This window comes from Scyliorhinus canicula, chromosome 12 (assembly GCF_902713615.1).
Source record: "Scyliorhinus canicula chromosome 12, sScyCan1.1, whole genome shotgun sequence".
Taxonomy (NCBI): domain Eukaryota; kingdom Metazoa; phylum Chordata; class Chondrichthyes; order Carcharhiniformes; family Scyliorhinidae; genus Scyliorhinus; species Scyliorhinus canicula.
In genome coordinates, this window is record NC_052157.1 from 144,755,644 (window position 1) to 144,765,170 (window position 9,527).

Here is a 9,527-nt window from a genome sequence, read left to right on the forward strand (position 1 = left end):
CACATTGGGTTTGCTTCTTGCTCCTGCTGGTGACTTGCAAATGGTTCATTTGCTGCGGCCTTTTTCTGCCTGCCCGCTGCCTCTTCCTCTTGGGCTTACTTCAGAAAGCAGAAAGTAAGTGCCTTTCAGTCTCCTTTACCTGGAGTGCGGGGAGGAGAGGATTTTCTTTTTCTTTCAAATTTAGAGTACCCAATTCATTTTTTCCAATTAAGGGACAATTTAGTGTTGCCAATCCACCTAGCGTGCACATCTTTTTGGGTTGTGGGAGCAAAACCCACGCAAACACGTGGAGAAAGTGCAAACTCCAGACGGACAGTGACCCAGAGCCGGGATCAAACCTGGGACCTCAGCACCGTGAGGCTGCAGGGCTAACCCACTGCGCCATCAGGCTGCCTGGGAGAAGAGGATTTTGCCAGGCCTATTACTGGGCGGAGGATGCAGGAGGGCTGGCTCGAGCAGTCTGTGGATGTTTTAAAGGCCTGTTTTGTGTGTTGACTGTGTATTGTGTTCTGATCTTGTGGATCATCTGTTAATGCCCCTGTGTTCCTGTGGACCGGTCCTCAGACAGGGCGATGAGACAAGATCAGATGCCGATACTGCAGGAGAGGAGGGTCAGTGGGCCGGTTCGACTGGGCAGCCCGGACGTTGCACCGGGACACTTTCATCGACGACCAGTGACTTTTTATGTTCAGTAGCCATCTGCTGCTCCTGTTATGGGAGCCGTGCGGGTCACTAGCGTTCCTTGGTTTCCTTTTGCACTGTGTTTTGTCTATGTTTGTCGGAGAAGGGAACTGGATGATGGATACCAGGTAACTGCAGAGTCCAGTTTGATCCAACATTGCCTCTGTTTCCTGGGAGCCGCCGCCAGTGCTGGAGAGCGGGAGATGGTTTTCACTATCTCCCCCTCCTCCGCTGTGCTCCAGGTTGGTGATACCTTCTGGTGGTTGGCTCATCAAGCGGCTTTCCACTGATACATGTCCACTGTCGGGGCTGCGGGGCACGGTCTGCTTTGACCCTTCTCGTTTCTACGGCCTGGACCCCCGGCAAATTACCAGTGCTGGTGAAGGGGTGTGGTGGTCTCCCTTCTCCTTCTGCGTTTCCAGTGGTCTGTGCTGCTCGCTTTCACGCACGTGCACTCTAACTGGCACAAACGGTCATTGACGACTATACTCTCTATGCACGCAAACTCTCACCCATATGCACGCACTGATGTTCGCACATATGCTTTCCTGTACATGCATTGGACGCCTTTCCACTGATGTGGACCTGCTGTTGGGGCTGCGGGGATTGAAGGGGGCGGGCGGGGTGTACACTGACTCGGCAGCTGGTGCTATTGTATTCTTTTTGTTTTTTGTCTGGATTTTACCTTTGGTGTGTGATGGAACCACCAATTCACCAGACACGTGTTTCCGATGTGAATCTAGGCTTTAATCGACTTACAATAGAGCCAGCCTGTTACCTGTCGATGAACTTGCAGTGAACTCAGGCTGACTCTGGACACGGGTATTTATACAGCTGCACTAGGGAGTGGAGTCGTGGGCGGAGCCAAGGGTGGAGCCCAGTACAAGTTCCTGAGTGCTCCCAGCACTGCTCCCACTAGTGGTAGGATAGCGCTACTGCGCTTACAAAGACAGTGTGAATTAACATATATACATCTATATTACATTCACCACAGTGTGCAGTTGGTGCGTTATATTCATGCCGGTTTTGTGCTTTCTTTCGGTACATGCAGCCAGTGCTGGTGAGGGGGTGGGGGTTTTCTCTCTCCTTCCACTGGACCCATGTGTCTTCTTTGCACCCTCTTGCCGATGAAGGTCTGGTGCTCGGGTCTCAGCAGTCGTGGCATTGTTCATTTGTTTTGGTTTTTATCCTTGGCCTATGGCTGGTGTCTTTGTCGTTTTCCTGCCCATTTTGTGTTTCCCGTTGGTGGTTGCTCTGCATTTGGTTTTGTTCATAATATACCGGAGCTGTCCAGGTCTGAATTGTGCCTCTCTTGGAATGGTTCCCTTTCTCTCCTCCACCATGCTCCATGTTGGTGTGGCCTTTTCTGGTGATGGGCTAGGCTGCTGACCCTTTCCGTTGATTTAGTTTGGGGGTAAGTGTGTTCTGGATGCCAAGTGATTGGTGTCCTCACTGTATTGTCTTTTGTATTTTTATACTGGCAATAAACTTAAAATAACTGCAGGTTGTGTTTACTGCTGCTGGTGGCTGCAAATGCCTGGAGGCTGATGTTGCTGTTTCCTTTTCTGTAGCTGGAAAGAAGGACAATTTTTTATAAGATACCTGGACCATGGAACACGGGCTCAGGGGGATGTACAAGTCCAGAAGGCAATCTGGTTTGAAGCAAGACGATGTTGCGGGTACCTGGGGCGCGACATTGATCCGAATGGGCCACACCTGATGACCCCGTTGAAGAAACGATTTTGCAGGTTGCTGATGTTTTACTTGCTGTTATGGGGAGTGCTGCATGTAACTGGCACGTCACCGTGGGGTTAAACATGCTGGAAGTCAAGGATGTTCAACTGCACCCCAAGTGCCAGTGGAATATGTGGATGCCAGGACTTGCTTCTGGTGAGATTGGGCCGTGTGGGAGGGGCACTGCTGGGTTTCCTGGACGGAGAATGGCACTGATACGTGGAACAAGTCACACATTGATGGACAGATCATTTCTATGACAACATTCTGGACATGATAACACATTCTCAGGTTTATCCTCCGTTTCAGTTGAGGAACCGGTGAGGGGTGATACTGTGTGTTTTTCTTTGTAAAAATAAGCAGATGTAGCTTTGCTCTGGTACCAATATGGAACGGTGACAATTCCTTGTTTAATGGTTAGCATAATATGTGGAATCTTATGTAGTTGATTTTCAAATCTTTGTTACTATTGATCGTTAAGTAAACAAAATATTCTCAGGTGGCTTTACGCGTGTCCACATGCAAGCAGCAAGGCAATTCCTCATTAGAAGTAGCCTTCAGCTGTGTGGCTAGAGGCTGCTCACAGTCAAAGGGAGTTAAAAGTGACCTCCAGCATAGAACCAACAACAGGTCTCTGTCCAGGAAGTGTTTGGTAAGACAGACAGACAGCAGTTGTAGTTGCCCCTGTTATGAGCATCCATTATATTTAAAGATAGCTTGAAAGCCTCACAGACGAAAAGCCGCTCACCGTCTCGCCCCCCCCCCCCCCCCCCCGATCTCGATCGCATCAGCTCCCTGACCAAGCCCGACCCCCGAGGGGCCCCGCACCCCCAGTGCCCTTGAGCCATATGCTGGAAAGTGGAAATGTCTACTCACCTCCTAGGTTTCTCTCAGCCGCCATCGTGCCATCGTCACATTTTTAAAAAGGAGCACTAAATGACACCCGCCTGATTTCATGCTGGGGAGCTGATAAATCCCCAGGAGGTTGTTGCATTCAACTTCAATCTAGCTAATGAGATGGAACTTATTGCAATTGAGTGTTAATGATATGCTCGCCATATTTGGGCATGGCCCGGAACTCGCTATCAGGAGTGGGCTGGTGGGCTGGTTAGATAGCAAACCGATTCGAGCCAATTCTGGCCTTTTCTGCTATTTAACCGGTGCACCCAGAGCGCGACGGGCGCTACGCGGTGGTTAAATCAAGCCCACAACCTCACTGAAACATTCTGAGGGGGCTTGACAGGGTAGATGCTGAGAGGATGCTTCCTTTCGTGGGGAAATCTAGAACTGGGGGGGCAGAATTAAAAAATAAGGGGTCTCCTATTAAGACAGAGATACGTGTGAAATTCCTGTATTAATGTTTGGAAATCTCTCTTCCAGCGAGCAGTGGAGGGGGTCACTGAACGTGTTAGATATTAGATGTGTTAGATGGATGTTTTGACTGACAAGGGCTAAAGGGTTTATGGGGTGTGGGGGAAGGCAGGAAGGTGGAATTACGGTCACAATCAGTTCAGCCATTACCATACGAATGGAGTAACGGGCTCGAGGGGCTAAAAAGCCTGCCCCTTCTGCTATTTCTTGTATTCTTAAATGCACTTCGTTCTTTTATACCTTCGACACCTATATGTTTCCGGGACTGATGATTCTGAAATCTTTACACAATGGAAAATTCACTGCATTCAGCTGAATGCTAAATTATCCTCCAACATCTGTTTTTCTGCCTACAGCACGTTTGACTATGATGTATGACAACAGACTATATTTTTGTAAAATATTTCCAGCTCTTAATCTATTGGGGCTTCAGGGCTTCATGCTGGTAGGATGCAAGGTTTTAGCTGATTAAACACCAACATTACACTTTCTGGGGAATATTTGAGACTTGGCTGTTGTCAACCTGTGCCTGAGCTGTCTGGATCAGGGTAAGGCTGAGCAGGCCTCAGAGGGGGAAATATGTGCACGTCTCATATTGATTGCCTTTGTGTGTCGATATCTCCGTCACTTTGGACTGAAACCTTTCGAACAAGGTGACCCGGCTTCTACATGTGTCAGCACCTGGTGGGACCCGCTCCTTCAAAAAGGAAAGGAAACAAATTGAGGATTTGAAAATGACAAAGAACAAAAAGGGGAAAGTTGAAAGCAGCGCGCCCCATTGTATAATGCGGTTCATGAAATTAGCTACAACCTCACAATGCCCGTTAACTGTCTATGTAGGGGCAGCACGGTGGCCTAGTGGTTAGCACAACCGCCTCATGGCGCTGAGGTCCCAGGTTCGATCCCGGCTCTGGGTCACTGTCCGTGTGGAGTTTGCACATTCTCCCCGTGTCTGCGTGGGTTTCGCCCCCACAACCCAAAAATGTGCAGAGTAGGTGGATTGGCCATGCTAAATTGCCCCTTAATTGGAAAAAATAATTGGGTCATCTAAATTTTAAAAAAACAAAAAAAAAAACAAAAAACTGTCTATGTAGAATATGACAGGCGATACACTTCAAGTCAGAAGTGCTTGCTCGCCATTTTGGGCCTTAATAATAATCTTTATTAGTGTCACAAGTAGCCTTACATTAACACTGCAATGAAGTTACTGTGAAAATTCCCTAGTCGCCACAGTCCGGTGCCTGTTCGCATACACTGAGGGAGAATTCAGAATGTCCGATTCACCTAGCAAGCACATCTTTCGGGACATATGGGAGGAAACCGGTGCACCCAGAGGAAACCCACGCAGACACGGGGAGAACGTGCAGACTCCGCACAGACAGTGACCCAAGCCGGGAATCGAACCTAGGACACTGGCGAAAGTTATAGAGGGTCTGAAACATGGACGCTACGGAGCTCCCACTTTCTCAGTTGGTGCGTCTCAAATTAACCTGTACTTTACCACCTTTTACGCCTTCTCGTGAAATGCACGACACCACAACAAAAGAACGTCGTTGGAGATCGGTTTTAATTCAGATTTCAGTGCTTCCCAGCATTTATACAGTTAAACCATTCTCCTGCAGCACCATGACAGGCTTGCATACTGGTGTCGTGGAATCCGGATTGAGAGAATAGAAAAGCAAGCCGAAAATTAGCATTGATTACAGAGCCCAACATAATGGAACATTTAAAGCTTGAACTCCATCCTCAATATGTATTTTATGCAAAAAGCTGTAGACACCAGGGACTGAATTACAAAACAGTAACCTTAAATTAAGCATTCAGATAGTGTTCAGAGATGTTTATCACATTCGTTGATTGGGTTATGGTCTTGTAACTCTCTCACAGGTATCCATTATTCTAGATGTAATTTCCTGTCAGACTAAAATGGACTACAAATAGATTGATGTTCTTGTGCATTAAAGCACATTTCTGGAAAAGACAACAGGGATAGAATTACAACAAGCAAATGTGATACAATGCATGAGGATCCTTAAGATTTCTAATGTGGTAACCTGGCTGGAGCATCTGCTACGTGTACAGACCCAATGAGCTAAATTTTAATTCAGGATATAAATCCTCAGTGGTGCAAACCTGATGATTTTTAATAATCCTATTGAATGTGCAGAATAACTAAACGGAATAGATTGTGTTCATTGACAAATAGGCACCTGATACAAAGAAAAGAAAATATTGCTTTTTGCATCGGTTAATGCTACAATTGAATACTTAGAAGGAAAACTTACATAATTTCTAAAGGGCCAACATATTTAGTTATTAAAGGCAGTGAATCATTAGGCTATGCATGCCAGGACGTGCCACCAAATGTAGGTATTTATTCCTCAGGATAGCAATCGCTCTCAGTGCTCCCAAAAGGGAGTGAAAGAAAAAATCAACAGTGGCTCCTGCTCACTAATCAGTCACCCCTGCTGAGATGTACAAGAGGGGACAGTGGGTGCCGTCATGAATGGCATTAATGGAGGGCAGCACGGTGCCGCAGTGGTAGCACTGCAGTCTCACGGCGCTGATGTCCCAGGTTCGATCCCGGCTCTGGGTCACTGTCCGTGTGGAGTTTGCACGTTCTCCCAGTGTTTGCGGGGGTACATAAATTGCCCCTTGGTTGGAAAAATGAATTGGGTACTCTAAAATAAAAAAAAAATGATTGGCATTAATACTCTCCATAGTCAAATAGCCTGTTAATGCTCAGTGTCTGGGCTCACACTTGACAAAATGGCCGATACACTAAAATGCACCAATGATATGTACTGAATGTGAGTCTGCTTCTTCAAGTAATATAGGGGTACAAAACTGGTAGGAAAACAAGTGGATGCAGTCAGTTTTTCGAGAAAAGGAAGTAAATCGGCTATTTAAAGCCAATTAAATTCTCTCCTTTAAATTGTTCAAGTCACTGAACTCTTGGAGCGTCTGTCTTTAATACGGTTAGTTGGAAACATTCTACAATAACAGAACATCTTTCACAAACTATGAAGGCTAACGTGAGCCATTTGAACAAAGTAATTTATTGGTAGCTTTCAATGGCAGCTGTGAAATCCATTGGACTTTCTACCTAAATAAATACCAAAATAACAGCCTGGACTAGCTCCCAGAAAATGTCACAATAAACCGTAGAAAATTATAAATGCCTTCACAAGATTTAATTTGCAGCTACTTTCTCTGGTCCTATATTACATGTCATCATGCTCATTACTGGTCGGAATACCTGGCATCGCTAACAAACCACAAATCTGGTTGCATTTAACTCTACGTCTTGGTTTAGTGTTTAATACCAAAGAGATTAATAGGGGGCCTAAGTTTCCTAACGCTGGGATATATTAATGCTTCAATGGCAAAATGCAGCATATGACAACCAGGCATTTTGCAGTCTTAACTGTCTCATTAAGAACCATTTAGCATAGTCATAGTGCAGGTACTGGGAAATTACACATTTGGTAGTACGGATTTTTTGTTATCAAAACAGAATGTGAAGACATGGGGATATTTGGCTACTCAATGCCTATTCCCAAATGGCAACAATACCAGCCGTTTGTGGTAATTGATATAAAAAGGCATCTCGAGTGCTGCTGAAGAAGTCTGTCCTTTCTTTCAGGTTTTCTCCTGGCTATGTATACCGAATACTACCAGTCACCGTGGAATGGATTCCTCGGCCAAAGCTAGAGAGTAAAAGAAGAAGTGGCATTTGAACAGTCCTGCTTACTGGTTACAAAACAAAATTTCCCACCATGAACTAACATCAAAAATGGCAGTTTGCTTAAAACTGTTAATTTGTGTTTTACTTGGAAATTAATTATACTCTATGACTGCGTGTTAACTTTTGCTTGTCAACCACTAACAAAATGTTTAAGGAAAGCACACTTCATTGAGAACTATACAACCACAGCAGATACTTAAAATAATTGAAAATTGTACCGAGTGGGATGCCTTACGTTTTATTGCCAGCAATGTGTTTCCATGGCAACATGCGACAGAGGTGACAAAATAGAGATTATTTTCATCCAGCTGCACTTGCTTAGGTATTCCCGTATCTTCCTCTTTCCTTCCCAGTCTTCCCCTGGCACCCTTTCCCCAAGTATACACTTCGCCTTCTGTTAAAATAAAAAGGAAATGATTCTGGCACCCTGCAGTAATGCAACTCATTTATGCTGCTTCATTCAGACAAACTAAGGAGCTAGTTTTGCAAAATGATCACAAGTTGAGGGGCTGGTTTAGCACACTGGGCTAAATCGCTGGCTTTTAAAGCAGACCAAGGCAGGCCAGCAGCACGGTTCAATTCCCGTACCAGCCTCCCCGAACAGGCGCCGGAATGTGGCGACTAGGGGCTTTTCACAGTAACTTCATTGAAGCCTACTCGTGACAATAAGCGATTTTCATTTCACAAGTATCTCAGGAGGTGTTGGAGTTTAAATATGTGTATCTTGCAGAGTGATCTCTCTCGATAGTTCAGTGGCTAATCCTATCGTCTTGTCTGATACAATGACATGTCGGCCCAAAAGATCTCAAGTTCTATCTGTAGTTAATCTTAGCTTGGACATTGATTGGGTGCAACAAATGGGTTCAGTGCCCCAGGGCTGGGATGATACTATCAGCTGGAAGTCCTGCTTCATATTAGTATCCAATGATTTCTGCTGAAAAATGCACTTGTGTGGACGTCGGATGTGGACAACATCGAGGTCAATCATGATGCCCTTCAAGGTCATGCAGCTTGCTGACTTTCACTGTCCATGATCACAAACGAAGGATGATAATTTAGACAAGATACCTTGAGGCAGGGAGTGGTCATGGAACTGTATCCCAGTAAAAAGAGATGTTTCCAAGAGAGGGAGGTGAGAAAATTAGAGGTGGACGTGCAAGAGAAAGAGAAAAATAAATAAACCTCACTGAGCTGCTTTTCTAAGTTAAAGGACATGGCATTCCTTTAAAAAAAAAACACCGCCATTTAAGCAGAACACCAGAGGCCAGGTGGTCCACATCACATATGGATTGCACAACAATTAGACTTTTATAGTCAGCACATTTTCAACAAATGAAAATGCAAACAATACCAAGAAGTGTGGAATTGGCAGGCAGGTAGCAAACTGAGTAAAACTGTGGAAGGAAAGAGGGAATGAAATTAAGTGCAGCACCTGAGAGTAGTTGAAAATAGGTCGTAATGTCTCACTGACTGTTCTGGGACCACCCCCACCTCTATGTCAAAGAATCAATGAGTTTGAACATAGGAAAGAGGGAAAATGTGTCCAAATTTGCAGGCAAGACTGCAAATAGAAACTGGGTGATGTAGAAGAGTAGAGATTTGGAGGTATAGGTTCATAAGGTATTGAAAGGACCTCAAATGGAGAGGCCATTAAAAAGCTGACAAGCGGGGTAGAATAGAAAAGTCAAGAACTAATGCTGAATCTATCTAAACTCTGAGACCACTAAAATCACAGATGGAGTGCAATCTTGGGCTTCTACACTACTCAAAGGATGCAACAGTAATAGAGCACAGATTCACTAGGAAGCTGCTTAGCATGAAATACTATCGAAATGTTATTGAAATGGTGAGGCTAGGGCAGCACGGTTGCCTAGTGGTTAGCACAACTGCCTCACGGTGCTGAGGTCCCAGGTTCAATCCTGGCTCTGAGTCACTGTCCGTGTGGAGTTTGCACATTCTCCCCTTGTCTGCGTGGGTTTAGCCCCCACAACCC

The 9,527-nt window shown here is 45.3% G+C and overlaps 1 protein-coding gene across 3 annotated transcripts in view; it reads right to left on the reverse strand.

The window, feature by feature from the left end:
• Positions 1–5,335: 5,335 nt before the first annotated feature.
• The window catches only part of nek8 (NIMA-related kinase 8), a 93,416-nt gene continuing 89,224 nt past the window's right edge, over positions 5,336–9,527 (reverse strand). For 2 of the 3 annotated variants that reach the window (XM_038814352.1, XM_038814351.1), the window contains exons 14-15: positions 7,770–7,928; positions 5,336–7,496 (exon numbers count right to left, since the gene is read on the reverse strand). In XM_038814352.1, coding sequence (XP_038670280.1) covers positions 7,468–7,496; positions 7,770–7,928 — 188 coding nt within the window. In that variant the 3' untranslated portion in view covers positions 5,336–7,467. Of the gene's footprint in view, positions 7,497–7,769; positions 7,929–9,527 lie in introns of those variants that run through there. The other variant, XR_005462622.1, reaches the window with a different exon arrangement.